Source organism: Lissotriton helveticus, chromosome 7 (assembly GCF_964261635.1).
Source record: "Lissotriton helveticus chromosome 7, aLisHel1.1, whole genome shotgun sequence".
Lineage (NCBI taxonomy): Eukaryota > Metazoa > Chordata > Amphibia > Caudata > Salamandridae > Lissotriton > Lissotriton helveticus.
The window spans coordinates 847685126-847708484 of NC_136068.1; the positions used below are offsets into that span (position 1 = coordinate 847685126).

General features: G+C 50.1%; 1 protein-coding gene across 1 annotated transcript; it reads right to left on the bottom strand.

The window, feature by feature from the left end:
- Positions 1-10434: 10434 nt before the first annotated feature.
- TLX3 (T cell leukemia homeobox 3) lies at positions 10435-22939 on the bottom strand. Its single transcript, XM_078650707.1, has 3 exons — positions 22443-22939; positions 17564-17804; positions 10435-10846 (listed from the first exon to the last, which is right to left on the bottom strand). The coding sequence occupies exons 1-3, from the start codon at positions 22834-22836 to the stop codon at positions 10636-10638; spliced, it is 846 nt and encodes a 281-aa protein (XP_078506833.1). The 5' UTR covers positions 22837-22939; the 3' UTR covers positions 10435-10635.
- Between the last annotated feature and the right edge of the window lie 420 nt (positions 22940-23359).

A 23359-nucleotide genomic window follows, 5' to 3' on the forward strand; every position in this document is an offset into this window, starting at 1 on the left:
CTCACCTGGTCAAGGTTAGTTTATTGTCCCAAAGTTTGGGGGGGGGGGGTCATGTAGGAGAGTAGGGTCTGCAATCCTATGATCACCCAGATTTTTGCTTTTTGCTTCACTGGTTTACGACTTTCCCTGGCTGTGGGCCTGCTAATCAGACCCACAGCCTAGCTGTTCTCTCTATTCCAAATTGTACCCAGGTACTGAATTGGCACTGGGCCCTCTCTAAGTCCCTGTACACAGGGCTGAGGTGCACCCAGAAGTCTCCCAGGGGCTTCAGCATGTATTATGCCACCCCTGGGCTGACTAACTAAACAGACACAACTGGCTGCTTGACAGCTGGGGCAAAGTGGTGTACTCAACCTCTGCTTTAGATATAGTATTCCTATATCTAAACCTAAATGGGCACACAGATCTCCTATCAGTCACTCCTATGGCAGGCCTTGACAATCCTGAAGGCAGAGTGCTTGGAATCGTGTGAGATAGTGCTCTGGCATGAGCTGAGCCTGTCTGCGGCTTTCGGGATCCATCCCTTAGCCGTTTCCATGATATCGCATACCATATACTCTTAAGTGCATTATAATCCTCGCGGTTATATGCCAACTCTGGTATCGCTTTATCAAAACATGTCGAGTAAGGTGTCATAAGAATTGGAATACTAACCCCTCGCCAATTCTGGCGACGGGGTTAGCATTCCACCCTTCTAGAGGGACACGACATGTTGGTAACCTGTAACCCCGGTTAAAGTCAGACATAGCCTTAGCTCCACAAAATGGATGCTGCCACCGAGACACAAGTCTGCCCTCCTGTTGCTGGGAGTCCTCCCAGCACAGGAGGTAAGGACAAAGGGTTACCTGTCAGGGGCGGTGCCAGCACCGTCCCAGACAGGATTTTGTGTATCCTAGGTAGGCAGGGCTTTAGAGGAAGGTGACTGCAAGTGGCACCCCGGTGCTCACTGTGCATAGGCCGGCTTGAACCAGTTCCAGGGGCACTCCAGACCCTGAGCTGGGGAAAAGCCCGCCAAAGGAGAGGGGTGTAACCACCACCCTCCTAGTCCCAACCATAGGGCAGGACTTAGTCGCATGCCAGCCCCCTGTTTCAGGATAAAGGTAGGAACTGGCCCCCTTCCAAATTAGATCAATCTTTGAATCCTGAACCGACTTTCTACGAGAGGAACTCAAGACTCTTCCTAAGATTTCTCCCTTGTGACTAAGGAGTAGTCACCCTGCAGCAGCAGGCACCAACCAAGCATCGCGGTTTGCTGTAAGTCTCTCCTCCGGATCAAGACTGCTCAGCACGACGAGAACCGGCTTCCCTGGCACCTCTGACCTCAACCTGCATCATCAGCCCAGCTGTGATCCGTGGGTGTGACGAGACTCCGAGGGACCGGCCATCTTTAAAGACTGCACGACGCTTGTCCAGCACGACCACCGAGTGACCCTCGACTGAGTGCTTTGGGGTAAGAGAAGCCCCGACCCTGAGCAGCTCCAGCACCGAAGTTCAGCCCCCCTGCATCCACGAGATCTGCGTGGGGCCCTTCTGCTCTTTTCTGCTCACCGCGTTGTCCAGGTCACTTGCCCGTTGGCTAGTGGCCCTTTTACGACGCTCCACGACGACAAACTCAGCTGGTCTGGTTGCTCCAGACTGGCCCTTGCTCCCCTCCAACAGAGGAGCACCCTGGACCCTCCTGGTCCACTCCAGACGCCATTTTAGGTCCACCGCGTGGGCCTTGCATTTGCCAAGACTTGTTGCCCCAATCCTGGGTCCAGCGACGTCAGAAGCAGATACCTTCGTGGGACAGCTCGCACCTCCATCCTGGTCGCCGACAACGCCTCCTGGTCCGAGAGACTGCAGAGCCCAGCAGCGCCCACTCACCTGGTCGAGGTGACTTCGTCCGGTGCCATCCTGGTGCCCACCTAAATCACTGGCTAGTGATTCAGAACTTGGTCCCCTCTGCTTTCAGGTCTTCTTCTTCCCTGATCCAGGCTTGGATCACCACGAACTTCTTCACTGGCCGCCTGCCAGCAACTTCTTTCTTCAGGCTCCTGGTTCTTCAACGAGGGTTTCCGACGCAACTTGAACCCTATGCAGCCGCAGCCCCTGGGCTAGGTAAACCGAGTACTCCGGTGCTCCAGCATAGTCCAACACTCTAAGTGTTCGGATCCACTCTTGTTTTCGACCCACCTAGTCGGGTTCGCCCGAGAACAGTAACTTTGTCTTTGCTAGCCTCCATACACTTTTTCCCGCCTTACGCGTGAGAGTTCCCACTCTGCACACGACGTCCACAGGCCTCCTGCTTCTAATCTAAGGGTTTAGCATTGTAGGCCTAGCGTTTCTAAAGTCCATGAGAATAGTACTTACCTGCTAGTAATTTCGCATTCCACTTCTTGTGTATATGGTTTTTCGTGCCCCTCGGGCATTTGTGTAAATTGTGCGACTTTAAGTATTTTTAGAAGAGTTTTGTTGTGTGCTTAGCTCCCTGTCTCATAAAGAGCCAGGGTAGTCTTGTTAGAAATAAATACACGTTTATTTTCATAACAACTTGTGTGGTGTCCTTTCACTTGGTGTTCAAGGGGTAATGTGATGGTAAAACAGCTGGCTTAACACGCCCTCTAGAGTCTTAGCCTTAGACTGCTCGTATCCATGCTACTAGGATAGCTGGTCTATAAGGTTGACTTACAACCAATCATCAATAAGGGTTGTCTGGACTGATACATAGTGATCACTAGAATAGTGAGCACTGCATATCAGGCCAACTTCTCACATAGTTATTTACAACAAGGGGTGGTGAGGGACAGAGTCTCTGAATTAAGCAGAATACTCTCACCCAGTCAAGAGATCAGGGCTAGATCCAACACCGTTTTTTAGCTCATTGCACCTTCCCAGTTTCAGAACCTGGCTGTATGCAAATTAGTCTGTTCCTGTCCCTGTGCATGATGGGAACAGGGCAAACAAAACTACAAAAGCCAATTCTTACACTGGGAAGGAAACAAGCTTCCGGGGACCGGTTTCTGGCATTACAGCCGTCTTCGGCCCGGCTTGCTTGAATCCTGATGGTGCAATGAGCAAGGGACTCATGTCTGAGTATACCCTTCCACGCTTAGGGTGGACAAAATTATTTACAACAAGGGGTGGTGAGGGACAGAGTCTCTGAATTAAGCAGAATACTCTCACCCAGTCAAGAGATCAGGGCTAGATCCAACACCGTTTTTTAGCTCATTGCACCATCCCAGTTTCAGAACCTGGCTGTATGCAAATTAGTCTGTTCCTGTCCCAGTGCATGATGGGAACAGGGCAAACAAAACTACAAAAGCCAATTCTTACACTGGGAAGGAAACAAGCTTCCGGGGACCGGTTTCTGGCATTACAGCCGTCTTCGGCCCGGCTTGCTTGAATCCTGATGGTGCAATGAGCAAGGGACTCATGTCTGAGTATACCCTTCCACGCTTAGGGTGGACAAAATTATTTACAACAAGGGGTGGTGAGGGACAGAGTCTCTGAATTAAGCAGAATACTCTCACCCAGTCAAGAGATCAGGGCTAGATCCAACACCGTTTTTTAGCTCATTGCACCATCCCAGTTTCAGAACCTGGCTGTATGCAAATTAGTCTGTTCCTGTCCCAGTGCATGATGGGAACAGGGCAAACAAAACTACAAAAGCCAATTCTTACACTGGGAAGGAAACAAGCTTCCGGGGACCAGTTTCTGGCATTACAGCCGTCTTCGGCCCGGCTTGCTTGAATCCTGATGGTGCAATGAGCAAGGGACTCATGTCTGAGTATACCCTTCCACGCTTAGGGTGGACAAAATTATTTACAACAAGGGGTGGTGAGGGACAGAGTCTCTGAATTAAGCAGAATACTCTCACCCAGTCAAGAGATCAGGGCTAGATCCAACACCGTTTTTTAGCTCATTGCACCATCCCAGTTTCAGAACCTGGCTGTATGCAAATTAGTCTGTTCCTGTCCCAGTGCATGATGGGAACAGGGCAAACAAAACTACAAAAGCCAATTCTTACACTGGGAAGGAAACAAGCTTCCGGGGACCGGTTTCTGGCATTACAGCCGTCTTCGGCCCGGCTTGCTTGAATCCTGATGGTGCAATGAGCAAGGGACTCATGTCTGAGTATACCCTTCCACGCTTAGGGTGGACAAAATTATTTACAACAAGGGGTGGTGAGGGACAGAGTCTCTGAATTAAGCAGAATACTCTCACCCAGTCAAGAGATCAGGGCTAGATCCAACACCGTTTTTTAGCTCATTGCACCATCCCAGTTTCAGAACCTGGCTGTATGCAAATTAGTCTGTTCCTGTCCCAGTGCATGATGGGAACAGGGCAAACAAAACTACAAAAGCCAATTCTTACACTGGGAAGGAAACAAGCTTCCGGGGACCGGTTTTTGCAATGAGCTAAAAAACGGTGTTGGATCTAGCCCTGATCTCTTGACTGGGTGAGAGTACTCTGCTTAATTCAGAGAGTCTGTCCATCACCACCCCTTCTTGTAAATTATTTTGTCCACCCTAAGCGTGGAAGGGTATACTCAGATGTGAGTCCCTTGCTCATTGCACCATCAGGATTCAAGCAAGCCGGGCCGAAGACGCCTGAAATGGCAGAAACCGGTCCCCGGAAGCTTGTTTCCTTCCCAGTGTAAGAATTGGCTTTTGTAGTCTGGTCTGCCCTGTTCCCATGATGCACTGGGCCAGGGACAGACTAATTTGCATACAGCCAGGTTCTGAAACTGGGATGGTGCAATGAGCTAAAAAACGGTGTTGGATCTAGCCCTGATCTCTTGACTGGGTGAGAGTACTCTGCTTAATTCAGAGACTCTGTCCATCACCACCCCTTCTTGTAAATTATTTTGTCCACCCTAAGCGTGGAAGGGTATACTCAGATGTGAGTCCCTTGCTCATTGCACCATCAGGATTCAAGCAAGCCGGGCCGAAGACGCCTGAAATGGCAGAAACCGGTCCCCGGAAGCTTGTTTCCTTCCCAGTGTAAGAATTGGCTTTTGTAGTCTGGTCTGCCCTGTTCCCATGATGCACTGGGCCAGGGACAGACTAATTTGCATACAGCCAGGTTCTGAAACTGGGATGGTGCAATGAGCTAAAAAACGGTGTTGGATCTAGCCCTGATCTCTTGACTGGGTGAGAGTACTCTGCTTAATTCAGAGACTCTGTCCATCACCACCCCTTCTTGTAAATTATTTTGTCCACCCTAAGCGTGGAAGGGTATACTCAGATGTGAGTCCCTTGCTCATTGCACCATCAGGATTCAAGCAAGCCGGGCCGAAGACGCCTGAAATGGCAGAAACCGGTCCCCGGAAGCTTGTTTCCTTCCCAGTGTAAGAATTGGCTTTTGTAGTCTGGTCTGCCCTGTTCCCATGATGCACTGGGCCAGGGACAGACTAATTTGCATACAGCCAGGTTCTGAAACTGGGATGGTGCAATGAGCTAAAAAACGGTGTTGGATCTAGCCCTGATCTCTTGACTGGGTGAGAGTACTCTGCTTAATTCAGAGACTCTGTCCATCACCACCCCTTCTTGTAAATTATTTTGTCCACCCTAAGCGTGGAAGGGTATACTCAGATGTGAGTCCCTTGCTCATTGCACCATCAGGATTCAAGCAAGCCGGGCCGAAGACGCCTGAAATGGCAGAAACCGGTCCCCGGAAGCTTGTTTCCTTCCCAGTGTAAGAATTGGCTTTTGTAGTCTGGTCTGCCCTGTTCCCATGATGCACTGGGCCAGGGACAGACTAATTTGCATACAGCCAGGTTCTGAAACTGGGATGGTGCAATGAGCTAAAAAACGGTGTTGGATCTAGCCCTGATCTCTTGACTGGGTGAGAGTACTCTGCTTAATTCAGAGACTCTGTCCATCACCACCCCTTCTTGTAAATTATTTTGTCCACCCTAAGCGTGGAAGGGTTTACTCAGATGTGAGTCCCTTGCTCATTGCACCATCAGGATTCAAGCAAGCCGGGCCGAAGACGCCTGAAATGGCAGAAACCGGTCCCCGGAAGCTTGTTTCCTTCCCAGTGTAAGAATTGGCTTTTGTAGTCTGGTCTGCCCTGTTCCCATGATGCACTGGGCCAGGGACAGACTAATTTGCATACAGCCAGGTTCTGAAACTGGGATGGTGCAATGAGCTAAAAAACGGTGTTGGATCTAGCCCTGATCTCTTGACTGGGTGAGAGTACTCTGCTTAATTCAGAGACTCTGTCCATCACCACCCCTTCTTGTAAATTAACTTCTCACATAGGGCACCGCCAAAACTAACGCCTTCCCAAAGCAGGCATAAGGAGGAGAAATTTTTACATTTCTCCCCGGTTTTTCCTCTTTTCACGTGTGCTGCATTCTGCAGCACACTTAGGACTAGGAAAACGCCTCCCTTGCGTGTTTCAATCATAACAGCCCAGGCACACTTGCACCATGGTGCAAAGATGCCCACCTTGGCCCTTGGCTGCAGTTTGTGAGCAGCACTGGCAGAAAGAACAGAAATGCATTTCTACCCTTTTCTTTTGAGGTAGGGCAGCACAGCTAGAAGGCTTGCGGGGCTGCCCTACCCCAAATTATTGAAAATACACCCCTTCGTTTTTTTTTTTATAGCGCTAACCTGTACCGGAGCTATAAAAGCGCCGCAAGGGCAGATCATGCTGGTACCCGGTTTACTGTCACTCATGTCATGCCATCAGAATGAAGAGACCTGACTGCGCATGTCCGTATTTCCGGCAAGAAGTACACAGGTTAGGATAGTAGGCGCATATACCCATTGAACTATCTTGCTAGTCACTGACTTGTATTTTTCAGAGATGTGTTAACCTTTACGTTTTGGATTCCAGTTACTGTCGACAGCCTAAGTTAACTTTAACTGAAGGGTATAGTTGTTTCTGCTTTTACCGACGTGGAAAATACGTCAGAGGAAAAGGCAGAGGCTGTGTGAGGTATAACAGCGCGTTTTAGTTCATTTCCCCCGTGGCTTAAAAAACCGTTTACAATGCTATTTTTAAACGTAAAAACCTGTATGTAGTACAACGAAGCTCCATTCAAAAAATTGTTTTCCTATTTTTTTACAGCAGAGATTGCATTTAAACAAAGACACAGGTTGTGAGCATTGAGCAGTTGCTGATTTGATCAAAGGTTTTGCATCACTCTGTATATTCCTTTATTTATATCTATTGAGTTTTATATAGGCTAGACCCGGAGGTATCAGAGCGCTTTACATAAGAAACTGATGAAGTTATGCAAATTAGCTAGTGTCTTTTCCCATCATTTCCATGTCTCTGAGAAGTGATCTGCGACAACTTCTAACCATAGTATTTGCACGCAACTTAATAAATCGTTGGTAAGCATCATAATAGGTTGATGGTAAAAAATAAAAACAGGCATTTATTAATTAATGGGTGTTTACATTCGTTCTTTGCTTTTTTTGTCTTTTAAATTGCTTTATTTGTTTGTTGCTGTTTTTAATGATCCTTAACCTGTTTTTGCCCTTACTTTTCTTTACCGTCCTTCATTAAGCCTTTCTTCCATATTTTACTTCATCATTTCCTTTCTCTATCTTTCTTTTGCTTTCACGTTACTTTTCAATTATTTCTTTTTTTACTACTATCATTGTCGTTCGTTTTTATTTATGTTTCATCGCTTCTGCATTCCAATCTCTTTCTCCGTTTACTTTTTAGACTCGTTTTCCTTTATTTCATATATCCTGCTTTTCTTTCCATGTCATCATTTCGTTTTCTTTTTTTCATTTCGTTCCTTTTTTGTATGTGTTTCATTATTTTTCGGGTTATCTTTCGTCTATATAAAGAACTTCTTCGGAGGTATAAAAATACAATTTTCATGAATTCTTTCAATTCCCGAGACTTCCCCGATTCAATCGAAAGTACCTCATTTACTTCAAGGTTGAAAAATGTGTCTTTGTTGGCACGTGCCCTTCCTACAGTGCAGTTCCTTGAAGCAGAAGTCGTCCCATGAGCTCTAGTCGATACCTATAGGTTGTCAAGTGCAGAGTGTCAACCCCTCTATAAAAATTAAACTCATCTCTTTGGCAAAGAAAATGGTTCTGATATTTGAAAATGCGATATGATGCTCGGTTCTGAAAGTGAAACGTTCATTTCGAAAGCGTGAAGAACAGCAGATAAACTGTCCTTCATTTAACGTATTGTAGTCGACGTATCCACGTGCCTCGAAGTATGCCCGCAGTTGTAAATACAAGTATACACATGTATGTATGCATTGCTAGCATTGGCTGTTGTATGTTAATGAACTTAATGTGAGGAGGTGTGGTGCTAAATAATACATGTGTACACTGACCGTGTGGAGCATGCATGTCATGTGAAGCATCTGGCAGAAACTAGCGCGCGCCGCCAGATGCGCTACAAGGGGGGGCTGCGGGCGGTTCGAGGCTCTGCCCGTCCTGGGGTGATTCCGGGTGGATTAGGTGCGGCTTCCTCTGAATAAACAAACCCCCTTCAAAATGCCCAACTCAGGGGGTCCGCTTTCTATGATACTTTAACTCTAGTGGTTCTTCAACGAACGTAAACAGTACCTGCTGTTAATTGTTTTAAGTGATCAATGTATGTTATGTGTTTAAATATTTTCGAACCAAGGAGAAGCAGTACATAATCAGAGCATAATTTATTGTATCCATAGGTTACCGAGCGCGATGGGCTGTCGTGTGTGGTGTCCAGCGGAGCCCGCATTACATAGCATGATGCGAGAGGCGTGTGATTGGCATGCCAATGTACAATGTGTGCATATTTACGCTACACGTAGCAACATTACAGAGCGCTTCCTTACAGTCTGGGGTGCAGACAGATAAACGGAGTTGTACAGAATCACACTCACTTTGTAAAATCGCCGGAGCCGAGATTCGAAGCCTCGTCGCCACATTGCTATGTCAACTGTGCTCAGGCAATGCGACTTTTCCTCAGTGAATACAAAACGCGGGATGCGTCAATATTTTAAAGAAACATTTTATTTACACATTTCAGCAAGTACAAATGTTATCCATAGGTCGTGTCAACCCCAGGTCTGCTTCATTAAGAAACATAAGGCGCTTTTCAAATACAATGATTTTAAAATTGTTTGTTGTTTTTGTAAATACGCGATAGCGAGTTAAAAATTATAATAAAAAAATAGGAACTAATACTTTCAATTTTTTCTCGAATTTCCGGTCCGTTAGAGGGCTAAACTCCGATACACAACATCAGTAGTCAGGCAGTCAACTAAAACGTTTAAAATGGTTTGGCATATACCTCCGGTCGCAACATTACTACCGCTTTAAGAAGTTTGATTGTGCTGAAATGTTGAAGAACAATAGCAATAAATATTTGTTCAAGGGTCAACGAAAAATCTGTATTTTCAACCTGACATAAATAATAAACAACAATATATATATATATATTTATAAATTTATATTAACAGTGTTAGAGCTCCAATGCAGAAATAAATTAAATCATTTCTATGTATTTATTTTACAAAACTTGTTTTACTTCTATTTACCATTCAGAAGAACATCATCAACATAGAAATGCGAAATTAACGAATAATGCAGCGTAGTCCCAAAGCACTCTGAATGTTAATCCCACCCTCTCATAGACTTGACTTGGACGAGCTTTACGTGACAGCCGGGCGTACGCTGGCTGGTAAGTGATTTATATTAAAATATGTTTTGTCCTTGATTTTTTTAAAGTCTATTTATGGGGCGAATACCCTGCTTTGAAATCCAGTGCAGCCGCAGACTCTTGCGAGGGGGTGTGCGTTAGGGGTTCAAGAGCTCCTCCCCTCACAAGAAATGGTGTCCCCAGTGCAGGGTGTGGGGCCGGTGAGGGGCCCCATGCCTTACAATGTCACTGTGGGCAGTGTGTGCGTGCAGTTCACACCGCAGACCGGAAGAGCCACGTCTCGCGCTGGGTACCCCGGCTGACCCACGGAGAGGATCCCGGGGCGTGGTGTAAAGGTGCAGCCATCTCCCCTCCACTTGTCCCCTTCAGGGGCAGACATGGGGCCTCTTTCCTCCTCCTGCCCTCATCAGGGGCACAGGTGCAGTCTCGCAGCTCCACCTGCCCCAGCTAGGGGCACCTATACAGCTCCTTAGCTCCACCTGCCCCAGCTAGGGGCACCTATGCAGCTCCACCTAACCCCAGCTAGTGGCACCTCTGCATCTGCCCCAGCTAGGGGCACCAATGCAGCTCCTCAGCTCCACCTGCCCCAGCTAGGGGCACCTTTGCAGCTCCTCTTCTCCACCTGCCCCAGCTAGGGGCACCTATGCAGCTCCACCTGCCCCAGCCAGTGGCACCTTTGCAGCTCCTCAGCTCCCACTGCCCCAGCTTGGGGCACATGTACAGCTGTGGAGTCTGGCGGCACGAGGGTGGCTTTTCGCTTCCGGTCTGGCTCATGCTGCTCCCTACGTGGTCCCCATTGGAAGGGCCGCGTCCGCTCCGGAAGCTGTGCTTGCACCCATGCTGCCCTCTGCCCATGCTGCCCTCCCGGAGGGCGGAAGTCCTGAGCCCAGCTCACGCCGCGCAGAGGCGCCTGGGAATGTCCCGCTCCCTGGGCTTCAGGGCGCCCCAGCCAAGCGCCCCTCCTAGAGGCACCGAGTCCGGCCGAGCTCCGGGGCGACGAGGGCCCTCCCTGTGCCTCCCTCACACCAGCGACGTGACGGGCGGCATCTTGGGGGCCTCCTCCTCCCAGGGCTGCAGGTTCTGCAGCGCGAAGAGGGACGAGTTGTGCAGGCACAGGGGGTCGGGCTGGATGGAGTCGTTCAGGGACTTCTGGAAGGCGTCGTGCTGCAGCTGCAGCATGAGCCTGCTGGCCTGCTGCCTCTCGGCCTCACGCTCCTCCGCCGTCTGCCTCCTGCAAAGCAAGCGAGAGCCGGGTCAGACCTGCATAATCCCCAGCATAAGACAGACACACACACACACAGGCCTGCACAGCCAAGCGAGCAGCACGGCTGACAACACACAGCAGCCCTCACAACTCACCAATCTATTATTCATGGCTGGCTCCCAGTGCAGGAAGTACATGTAAGCATTATTGCATGAAACACAACAAACATATCGAAAAGAAACACTAGCTGGGCATTTAAAAAGGAAAAGAGCCACCTGTTCTCTCTTGAAACAAAATAACTAGTTTACCTCCAATGCTGTTTTCTAAACACATATACGACAACACCAATTATGGCAAATATTTCATAATTGATTCATGGGTATCCAGATGTGGCAGAACAATTAAAAACTGAGGCTCATTGAAACTGAAGGCCCGTCTCCCCTACCATCCGTCCTCACTTATACTTGATTCAATGTCTGAAAACTAGGGATAGGCAGGAGAAATGTAAATACCCTCTTGACTAGAAAGGCACTAACTAACTTGAACTACTATATTATACCATCAGTGATTGAAAGAATTGCTTCAATAAGGTAATCTCCTGAAGAAGGCTGACGGGAAGGGTTTCTGTGGGCCAAAACATGTCAACACCTATTACTTTTTCTGCATATTTATATTGTTACCTGGTAATAGATTAATTTAAAAACTGTGTGTACTAGAGATGCTGTTGCTGCACTAGTTGTAACTACTGAACAGACACAAGTACTGAATGTTTGTATTGCGTTTTATGTTATACTCAGTTTCGAAATGGGGGATTGTTTGAAATCCGTACTTCACAGAAACTACATAATTCCTCTGAATTATTGAAAAATAATGCTTGGACAGGACACAATTCTTGAGATTATGGACTTTGAAGCCACTGAACACCATAATTCAAAGTAATAACGTGACACCTGTGACTACGTTAAAGAATTCATGGGATTTACACATTTCGGTAAATTATCGATTCAAACTAATGGGGAACCTAAAAAAGTAGTGCTTAAGCTGGAATGCCTTCCCAGTTTATTAGTCTATTTTTTCTTTGACCCAGAATGGTCTGAATAATCACAACATATTTTACATTTCAATCAATCCCATATTTAGGAATAACACTAGCTAAGAAATGTAAAACAAAAACTAACACCCCAAGCATTCTGCCGGTATGGAAGAGAGCACCTATCAAAACACGTCGACAAAACATAGCCTACAAATAGTGATTTACAAACACAAAATACCTTCACTATAATCGTTCCTACTAATACAAACAGTGTCGCTGTTATTTCTACATCTAACCAACATAGTCATGTTTCTACCCTGAGAAATAATTTATAATGTAATATTAAAAACCCGAAACGGGCAAGGTACTGTTTTAACCCTATAAATCAATCTCTGAGATTTGTTGATATTTGAAACAGCCCAGTCTTATCATTGAGTCTATTATATAAACATAGTGAATTGTTAATGTTAATGTATTCTATTCTGACAATTACTATTTCACCACCAGCGGAGAGTTGAAGTCCCATCCTTAATCCCAAAAAAGTCAGAACTTTGAATTGTTTTACAACATTTACTGGTAGTAAATCATTTAACCAATTATGACTCTCCGCAAAAAGTAGGCATACTGATATATATTTTTTCAGTTTGATATTGGTTTGCAAGTAAATTTGTCTTAATGTATGACGATGCTTTTTAATAAGCAAAACTCTAAATGTGTTGTCCATTTTCATGGCTGCCTTTTGTGTGTTGAGAATTTGCAATCTAAGCCAAAAACCTTGAACCCTGTGTCTGTAGGCGGTAGTTCATTCTAAGCAGAACACTGGGGAGCCTAGCTGCAAAACCCTTCACTTCTACAGAGGAAGTATGCCTCTTGGGCAGTGAATGACATCTGTACTAACGTATTTCATACTCCAACCAGGTATCAAGCAGGCCTTTTGATGTTTTACCATGTAACCTGAGCTGCCAGTTACATTGCTGGACAATAAATAATACATACTGTTAGCGAATCTCTATCTATAGTTTTTCTCAAGTTATTAATATTATTATGACTATACTAGCATTATTATTATCGCCCCTGCTGTGTTTGCATTGATATTACCCGTGCTGTTATGTTTATTTACAATATCACATTTTAGGATTCGATTGGATATTGACTAAGACTCCCCTGCACGCGCCGCGTTCCACCCTCCCTTCCTTCAAGTAGACGGGGGTGGGGGGGGAACTTGTATTTTCGGCTCCGGGGGGGGATCCGCATGCAGATACTACCCCACGCTCGCGCCAGGCCCATCTGCAGTAATGGCGCTTGTTCTCTTCTATATAAAGCAGGGGTACTCATAGTACGGCCCGCGGGCCGGATGCGGCCCGGCAAGCCTTCCTTGTTGGCCCGCGGACCTTCGAGACAATCGTACCTGTGCTTAAAAAAATAATTTATTAGTGTTGGCAAACACCCCGCAGCAGTGCTGGGCTCGGAGACCTTGATAATCACCGCTCCCCCGGCCCCCACAGAGCAGAGGCTTTGTTGTATTTCACCCCTTAGCGCCTCTGCTCTGTGGAGCCGGGCGAGATGTTTGTCAGAGTGGAGATGCAGGGGCACTACAGCAAAGCCTCAATAATATGTAAATGGTCTTTTAACGACCTGCTAAGTACTTTGGTGCGACTGATGGACGGCTGTCTCTGTGCCCCCCCACCCCCCTTAATCACCCTGATGCGGTGTCCATTCACACAGTCGTGTGGACACTCCTGTAATTATCAGAAGGGCGCGCTGAGAAACTTCTTGCCAGATAGGGATCTTTCTGTGTGTGCGCGCTGAGGAAGCTGTATCAGCCCGGGCTGAAGGCTGACACAGACAGACACACACAGTGAGATGACAGAGGGGGAGGGAGAGGGAGAGCTGGATGGAAAGAGAGATGGAGAGGGAGGGCAGGAGGGAGAGAGGGAGAGAGGGAGGGCAGGAGGGAGGGAGATGGAGGGCAGGAGGGATAGGAGGGCAGGAGGGACAGGGAGGGCAGGAGGGAGAGGGAGGGCAGGAGGGAGAGAGAGAGAGGGCAGGATGGAGGGCAGGAGAGAGAGAGGGAGGACAGGAGGGAGAGAGAGGGAGAGGGAGAGAGAGGGCAGGAGGGAGGGCAGGAGGGAGAGAGAGAGGGAGAGAGAGGGCAGGAGGGAGGGAGGGCGGGAGAGGGAGGGCAGGAGGGAGAGAGAGGGCAGGGTTGAGGGCAAGAGGGAGAGAGAGGGCAGGAGGGAGGGCAGGAGGGAGAGGGAGGGCAGGAGGGAGAGGGAGGGCAGGAGGGAGAGGGAGGGCAGGAGGGAGAGGGAGGGCAGGAGGGAGAGAGAGGACAGGAGGGAGAGGGAGGGCAAGAGGGAGAGGGAGGGCAGGAGGGAGAGAGAGGACAGGAGGGAGAGGGAGGGCAAGAGGGAGAGGGAGGGCAGGAGGGAGAGAGAGGGCAGGAGTGAGAGGGAGGGCAGGAGGGAGAGAGAGGGCAGGAGGGAGGGCAGGAGGGACAGGGAGGGCAGGAGGGACAGGGAGGGCAGGAGGGAGAGGGAGGGCAGGAGGGAGAGAGAGGGAGGGCAGGATGGAGGGCAGGAGAGAGAGAGGGAGGACAGGAGGGAGAGAGAGGGCAGGAGGGAGAGGGAGAGAGAGGGAGAGGGAGAGAGAGGGCAGGAGGGAGGGCAGGAGGGAGAGAGAGGGGGAGAGAGAGGGCAGGAGGGAGGGAGGGAGGGCGGGAGAGGGAGGGCAGGAGGGAGAGAGGGCAGGATTGAGGGCAAGAGGGAGAGAGAGGGCAGGAGGGAGGGCAGGAGGGAGAGGGAGGGCAGGAGGGAGAGAGAGGACAGGAGGGAGAGGGAGGGCAAGAGGGAGAGGGAGGGCAGGAGGGAGAGAGAGGGCAGGAGTGAGAGGGAGGGCAGGAGGGAGAGAGAGGGCAGGAGGGAGGGCAGGAGGGAGAGGGAGGGCAGGAGGGAGAGAGAGGGCGAGAGAGGGCAGGAGGGAGAGAGAGGGCAAGAGGGAGAGGGAGGGCAGGAGGGAGAGGGAGGGCAGGAGGGAGAGGGAGGGCAGGAGGGAGAGGAAGGGAGAGATAGGGCAGGAGGGAGGGCAGGAGGGAGAGAGAGGGCAGGATGGAGGGCAGGAGTGAGAGAGAGAGGGAGAGAGAGAGCAGGAGGGCGGGAGAGGGAGGGCAGGAGGGAGAGGGAGGGCAGGAGGGAGAGGGAGGGAGAGAGAAGGCAGGAGGGACAGGGAGGGCAGGAGGGAGAGGGAGGGCAGGAGGGAGAGAGAGGGCAGGAGGGAGGGCAGGAGGGAGAGGGAGGGCAGGAGGGAGAGAGAGAGATGGAGAGGGAGGGCAGGAGGGAGAGAGAGATGTATGTATGCTGGGTCTGGTGGCTCAGTGGATGAAGGCATCTGCTGCAGGGACCTGTGTGCAACCTCATGGTCACAAGTTTTCTTTTTGTTTTAGCCCCGCCCCCTCCCCTCTGACCCCGCCCCCCACTGGTGCGGCCCTCGGCCACAAACCACACTGTAAATTTGGCCCCCGAGAGAAAGTTTGTGAGTACCCATGATATAAAGGGTCGGGATTGCATTGAATTCAGTCGGCTCAGCACCAGCGCCGGGAGATTTCCCGCCACAAACACAACCGGTGACTTCACTCTCCACAGAGTCTCGGCGCTTCCACGCGGCCCCGCAGCACCCAGGCAGCACCGACGCGAACGCTTTATCTTATGGGGGTCTACCTGCGGCCCCCTCTGCTCCGATTCAAAATCACATGGCCGGGGAGCTGGGGTATACCTTATGCGTGCAGTGGAAGCACGGGCTGTAACACCAGCAGCGCCTCGGCTCGGACGCAAGGGTTTCAATGCGCTGTCTGCGAAACGCCATCAGACATGCTACGGTGACACGGTTCGGTGAGCAGGGGCGTGGGGTGCAGCAGGTGCAGTGGCACCAGGGCCCAGTGAAATCTGATCATTGCTGTATTTTATTATACAAACAGCAGCCTCTATACATTTCCATACAGTGGTGTCCATAACACACTGGCTACGTGCGGTGACGTCACTGTCAGCGAGTTGCACCTTGAGTGTATTCATAAAATCTCCACGGACACCCATCCCAGATAGGACGAGCGCAGGGTCCTGGTGTCTGGAGCATGGTCAGCGATGGCGCCCTCTCTCCACGCCTTCTTGAAGACCTCTACAGGTGTCAGGGCCCCTGCTGTCCGTCCAGTAACCGCCATCTTTCTATGTTTGACTGCGGGGTCTCACTGTGCTTCCACTGTCCCGGTGTAATGCCGCGGGAAAATAACGCCACCCAGGTTAACGCCGTTTTTTTTTTATATCGCTTGATTTGAGAATGCGAAATGGGAGAACAATGTGACGATTCGTGCGTGCACTGCTGGTTAGGGTGTACAGCCTGCAAATAAAGAATGCTGTAACATTTGCTCCGCTTGGGACACCCGTACAATATTTACAAACACGTTTGCAGTCCCGAATTACAGGACAATAACGGAGTACCGGAGATGTATTAAAAAAGTAGATACAACTGCTAAATGCAGCGAAAGAATCCAGTAGCACATAGCACGTAAATATCAGAGAAGCGACGTCCCACCCCTCTCACTGTCCTTGTCTTAGGCCTCAGCCATTCCTCAGCCCACGTTGACGGCTCTGTCTGCTTCTGTGGCTCTTGCCCCTTGCCCCACAAGCCTGGCACTTCTGCCCACAGACCTCCTCGCCGAGGTCCGATTACAATAGGCATCTAGAGCTTCCCATGTACAGGTTGAGTCCCCCCTTTTTTATGCAGTTTCATATAGCTGCGAACTCGACCCGAAGGTATTGGAGCGCTTTACATAAGCACCAGTGACGCTACACAAGGACACATTCAGGAACAGGGAGAGTAAGTGATTTATCCAGAATCACAGGATGTGGACGCGACCCCGAGGCTCGAACCCTGGTCTCCAGCACCAAAGTCTGCAATCTAGCCGTCAGACCTTATACTCTCCCCTACCTTATATACTCTCTTTTTACTCCTTCCATGTACATGCTGTGCCAAGCTTCACCCGTGCCCTCTGTGCGGCCCCTGTATTCGCCAGCCTTCCCGCCTGCGCCTTGTGCCTCTCGTGCACCTCAAGAACAGCGGGTGCATGGAGCGCAGGGGATATCCCTGTGCTCCCCATGCACCCTCAGTTCTTTCTGTTCACCTGGTACTTCGTGGGTAATGTTTGCGCTTCCGGTGTGCCCCCACCTTCACTTCCGGTCCACTCCCTGCTCATCATGAGTGGTACTTGTTTCAAGGCTACTCTGGAACCCTATGTCTATCCAGTGTACTCTGTGCTTCATGGTGCTTCCAGGCACTACGTTCTCTCCATGTCATCTATGAGCTGGGCACCCCCCCAGAGCACTTGTATCCCAACTGCCCCTACAATGGAGACTAAAACCTACGGTTCTCACAGGTTTGTTCAACCTACAGCAGAGAGAGAAACTCCCTGGATGATGCACCCCTCTCATGGATGGAGTTTGTAGGTTTGCACTACCTACAGCAGAAAGAACAGCCCCCCAGCCTTCCTCATGGACGGTGCTCGTAGGTTTCCACTACTTACAACAAAGAGAACAGCCCCCCCCCCCCCCCACACACACACACTCATGGCCCCTCTCATGGCCTTGTCTTCATGTCCACATTTCTCTGCCTCGGGAGCGCCTGCATCTTTCCCCTCCCCTCCCCCCGGCCTGGGCCCTCACCTCCACTTGGTCCTGCGGTTCTGGAACCAGGTCTTGACCTGCGCGTCCGTCATCTTGAGGGACTTGGCGAGCGCCGCCCTCTCGGCCGAGGCCAGGTACTTCTGCCGGTGGAAGCGCTTCTCCAGCTCGCAGATCTGCACCCGGGAGAAGGAGGTGCGCGGCTTCTTGCGTTTGGGCGGGGTGCGGTTCTGGTACGGGTGCCCGATCCTCCGGGTGACGGTGAAGGGGGTGAGGGCCGCGGCTGTGGGCACAAACAGGGCACGTCAGGACTCAGTGAGAGACAATATATGTCAGGGTGAGAAGTGAGCGCCAAAGACAGAGTGCGCGAAACTTAAGACAGTAGATACTAGGCCATAAAATATGAACACATAGCAAAAAACATCACAACAAAAAATAAAACATTTCAACAAAGCTAACATAACAATGCAAAAGATAACAAAGCATTGCGAAGCACAAAGTATAACATCACAAAACGTATCAAATTGCAAACCAAAGCACTGTGGCATAGTATACTATCACATAACAACACATGGTTCAACATATAAAACAAACAGCACTGCAAAGCAAAATTAGCATAACATCGCATAACGCATTATGCATAAGAAAACGTAGCATAGCTCATTTAACATTACAAACCAAAACACAACTAGCACATGAAAATAGAACAAAGTGAGCCATAAAAACTCAGCACGACATCACAACACACATTAACATTATAAAACATAGCTTGCACACAAAAGCAGAATAAAACAGGATATGTATAACATTAAACAAAATATAGCTAGTGCGCCACAGAATACAAGAAGCAAAACGCACATAAAACGACGAAATAGAACATAACTAGCACAACACAGCGTATAACAGCACTTAGAACGTCACAAAAATATAAAACGGTAAAAAGCAAAACACAGCTCGGACTCAGAGAGCAACAGGACAGGCAAAACACCATAAAACAAGCATAACTATCACACCACAATGCAACATTACAAAACATATAAATATATATTTTCGGAAGACACAGCTAGCACACCGCAACGTAACAAAACTACACGTACATAAAATTCACAACAGGCACGGCGAGCATGCACTCGTGTCATTAAAACGCTATTGGAACTTCGTGAATTCTGCCTTTTCGCCAAAAGACACTTTTAGTGTTTCGTGGCACTAAGCACTTGTCTGTGTCACCCCGGGTACAAGACCTCGCTGTCTTTAGAGACAGGTGCGAGGAAAAGGCCCCCTCAGCCCCTGTAGCGCAGGGGCCCATCCCTTTAAGGGCCCCCATTCGTCTCAAGGCCAATGAATTGCAGTGCAATATGGGCGACTCGGGACCCCCCTCATCACATTCTGCAGGGGGTCCCACCATGTTGTGTCACGCCGCTGCTTATGAACGGACCACCTGCCACGGGCGGGGTCAGGATGGGTCGTGGTGGTGTGAGAGGATGCTGGTTTCAAACAGAAGGGGTTATATTATGCTTTCGGTTCACGCTTTTCCGTTCATACTAATGTTTCTATGTAAACACAGACAGAAAACGAGCGTTTCCTTGTTTGCGTTTATTTTATTTTTTTTAAAACAAGGAGAAATGAATGATATGTTTTCTTTTGAATGGCTTTCAGTTCCAAAAATGTTCAGACTAAAAGATTCGGAACCTAAAAATAAAGAAGGTGAGACTTCAATAGTCAGAGCGTCCAATGTCCACGTGTTTGCACTACAATGATAATGTTTACCATGCTGTATTATTTAGCTGATTTTACACTACAATCCAGCAGGCCTCCGGGTGTGAATGTGCATTTATTAGATAGCTCGGTATGGAATACTTGTTGCAGATTCATTTAATCACAGTCTAAATACGGATTGGCAAAAATAAGATGAGTCAAAAATACACTCGGATAAATACGGACGGGGAGGTCCAAACGAACACAAAAAACGAAAGCCAAGCCATTTAGTTTTGTAGTTTGCTATGAAATATTATAATAAATGTCGGTGTCCCTCTGGTTTGTGTGTGTGTTTTCAGTGTTTTTTGTGTCCGTTACGGTGCGTATATGTGGTCGTCAGTGTTTCTTGTATTGTCACTTGAGATGTGTGTCACTGTCCCGCTGGCCTGTTTGTGTGTGTTTTCAGTGTTTCTTGTGTCAGTTACGGTGTGTGTCAGTATCCTTCTGGCCTTCTGATGCTGTTACCTGCGGATTGTAGGCGTTCCCTCCTGTAACAACTATGCAGCAAGTGCATCAGGCTTTATTATCTTCCAGAGGAGCCGTGTGCATTGTGTTTACGTTACAATGCGCATGAGATGGTCGCACGTACTTAAGTACGCACGACTGTCTTCTATTTTCCCTTAGGCGGATCTCTCGTGAATTTCTACTAGTTACACGTGAAAGTGAGTGTGTCCGTGTGTGAAAGCCTCCTTCTGCGGTTAGATTTCCTTGCGGTTGCTGAGTGTGCCTTAGAAACTTTCTCTAAAGCAGACCAGGTGCAGCGTGTGAGTATCGTGTTTCGGTCCCGTGGTTGTTTCCCTGCCAGTCCTGCGTGTATCAGTGTGCCTCGGTCTCTCGGGCCCCTGGCTCGCTGCCCTCCTGACTCTGTTGATGTCTCCCTGCCAGTGTGCCACAGACTCACCCTTCGGTGGGTGAGTCAATATCCGGGTCCCCTGTATGAATCTGTGACTCACTCTGAAGTGAGTCTTTCTGCACCTCAGCCCCGTGTCCTTGCGTTCCTGACACCCCTAGTGTCTGCGTGCTATGGTGTGCAGTGCTGTGCGTATCATAAAGCTGCGCTATGCTGCATCACTGTGTAATGTTATGTCATGATAATACGTTACACCATTGTACTATGTCATGCAATGGTCTTGTTTACTATGTGATGTAAAAGTTCTCGCACAGTGCCACGAAATGCAACCTCCTGGCGCTGTAGACTGTTGCGCGCAAGAGAAGAGGAGACAGGCTCGACAGGTCTGCACAGGATGTTATCTGGACCCACACAGGGAGCAATGGTCTGAAAGAGAATTTCGTAGCTTCGCCTGTTTGGTAGTGTGTATACAGATAAATGTACTTGGCGGGTTCTTTCTTCGTTCGGATCTCTCAGTCCGCATGTTTTTAAGTCCTTTGAATGAACTGAAAATAAAGAGGGTAATAAAGCGCCGGGAAGCGCTGATGATGGCGCGCAGAGGCTGAGGGGGGCTGAAGGGCCCTCCACTGGGGTCCTTCCTCACTGCTTCACCGACAGTGAGGCGCTTCGAGGGTCCGAAGGGTTGTGCTCCTGGAGACACGGGAGGTAGGAAGGAGTGAGCGCCGCAGGGCCTCTCGTGGGAGAGAGGCCCCGAGCCCTGGAGGCCAGAGGGAGACCACGGCCTTTCCATTCCCGGTGCCCATTGGAAGGACTCTGCACTTGTCCTCTCCACAGAATCTACTTAACTGGCACCGCTGTCACGCCGGCCTCGGAGCATCGTGCTGTATGGAGTCACTCCTACTGCGTGACACCCCCAGAAGGCGCCTCCTTGTTTACGATCCTTTCCTGGCAATACGGGTATACTTATTAAATAGTATTTGCTGGCTACGACAAGGTTATCGAGGAGGAAAATCCCTCAGCCCTAATTCTGTATCATGATTTATCATTTGTTGCGTTCTCTATGCAGATCGAGTGGTTTTACACATCAGGGTTGAGTGGCACGGCGCCGTGGGATGCCGTCTCCTCTATACGTTTTATACACCTGAGTGCATAAACGACGGTTAGTCGGCAAAGCCTTCCCTAGATGTTTTACTTCATGCAGGCTCCGACGGGCAGGGCTGCCTGGGGTACCCTCTCAGGGGGTGTCACAGCCGCGAGAGCGCCGCTGGCACAGAGGCTGCCGCGATCCTCACAGGGGCCATAAGTCAGCTTTTGTTTTGGGTTGTTTGGTTCCATCTTCGCACCTGGCTGGTCCTCGCCCGCCTCTGCCCAGAGCCTGGGATCGCCTGCCAGCTGAGCGAGGGCAGTGCTTGTTTTCACTGCTCTGGCTGCACTTGAAAGAACGCATGTATCTGTACACACACAGACTTCAAGCGCATGAGGTCACAACGAGGCAGTCATAGCTCCTAGAAGAGGAGACGAACTAGTCTCAACTTCTTTCCCACGCAGAGCCACCGAAAACATGGTATAATTTTTCGTTCCTGCGTGATTCTTATTTTAGGGCCATATATAACAGGCAGTGCGGCTGGTGCACGCAGTACGTTCATCAGACAGGTGCCAAACAATGGTTTGTGCGTGAGCACTGAACACGCTCCCGTTTGCATTTCTGCATGCGTGCAGTCTCAGATCAGACACCATTTCACAGGAATATCTTGAAATGCACGTGTTTTAGCAACAAAAAAAAAACATACAACACTACCAAAGGAAGGCGCAGACACCCTAAAACGTGTGAATTTCCATCAGGTCGACCTCTCCTGTCAACTCACGCCTTGCTGTTTTCATGCACAGTTTATTTGACTGTTCGGTGGCACTTGGCGCTAAATAAGTTCTATATCTCTGATTAGCGTCATCTGGTACGATTCCTGCAAGGCCTCAACGTGGGCACCCTGCCCTGCTATCCACTGACACCTGACGGGAGGGGGTGGGGTCAACCTGACAAAGATTATCCGCAACTGGAGGTTTGGAAGAGACCACAAAGAGGCAGTGGCATAGCTCCTAGAAGACGGGAAGGTAACGATGTTGAACCTGTAAGACTGGCGATGCCACAGTTAGACATGGCGCTCAGACTCCTGATGGAGGGGGTTAGTGCCAGTCTGTAATATAAGTACCCAGGGGCCTGAACAGAGGAAGAGTCAGGATGTCCCATAGCGTAATGAAGTCAGGAGAAGGGGGATGCCCACAAGCCAGGTAATAGCGCCAAGAAGCTCCCGCTCTCACCTGTGAAACGCTCCTTGACGAAGCGCCGGCTGCTCTCCATCCAGGGGAAGTTGAGGCTGGCCAGGCCGGGCATGGAGGGCATGGCGCTGGCCAGGGGCGGTGGCACGGCCCCGGGGAGGGGCCTGTGGGCCGGCACCCGGATCACCCCGGCGGGCGCCAGGCTCAGGTTCACCCCGTAGGAGCCCGAGTCCTCGAAGGCGGCGCCCAGGCCGGGGAAGGCGGAGAGCGGGTGGTAGGGCGCGCTGGCCCGGGACCCGCCCAGGTAGCTGTCGGGGCCCCGCGGGGTGGGCTGCGGGCCGCCCTCCTGCTCGGGGCCGCTCAGGATCTGGTCGATGCCGAAGCTGATGGGCTCGTGGGGCGGCTGGCTCTGGGGGGCGGCTGCCGGGGGCTCCATGCTCGGCGGTGCACGCTCTCGGCGCTGGCTCCAAACCCCGCGCGCCGCGCTCGCTCCTCCTCGCGGGCCCCGCGCGCCCCTCGCTGGCTCCTCACTCCTCCTCGCGGGCCCCGCCGCCGCGCGCGCTCCAGACTGAAACTTTGCCAGCACCGCCCCGGCCGCCAGGCGCTCTGTCATCTTCAGGCCCCGCCCCGCCGCCGCGCGCCCGCCCTCCCGCCCTGCCCATTGGCCGCCGCGGACCGGCCCCCGTGACACTATTGGACGCCGCTTCCCACTCACTGCTAATTCACCGAAATCGGAGCCAAGGGACCGGGCCTAGTGACATCACTTTAATGAACGAACAATGGGTCAAATTTATTAGCCGCGATAATTGTGTGGCAAATGCTCCAATTTCACCTGCTCTTTTTTTTTTATTATTTGTAAGTAAGAAAAATCCGAATCTATTAACGAATTAACAAAACATTGCCGTGGTGCATAGTTCAATCTTAAAGCGAGAATTGAAAGAGGCAGGAAACCCAGACAT

Coding starts and splice junctions, on each gene's coding strand:
- TLX3 (XM_078650707.1), bottom strand. CDS start 22,836: ATGGAGCCCCCGGCAGCCGCCCCCCAGAGCCAGCCGCCCCACGAGCCC. Junction 17,805..22,442: donor CGTCAAGGAGCGTTTCACAG/GTGAGAGCGGGA, acceptor TTGTGCCCACAG/CCGCGGCCCTCACCCCCTTC. Junction 10,847..17,563: donor AACCGCAGGACCAAGTGGAG/GTGAGGGCCCAG, acceptor CTTGCTTTGCAG/GAGGCAGACGGCGGAGGAGC.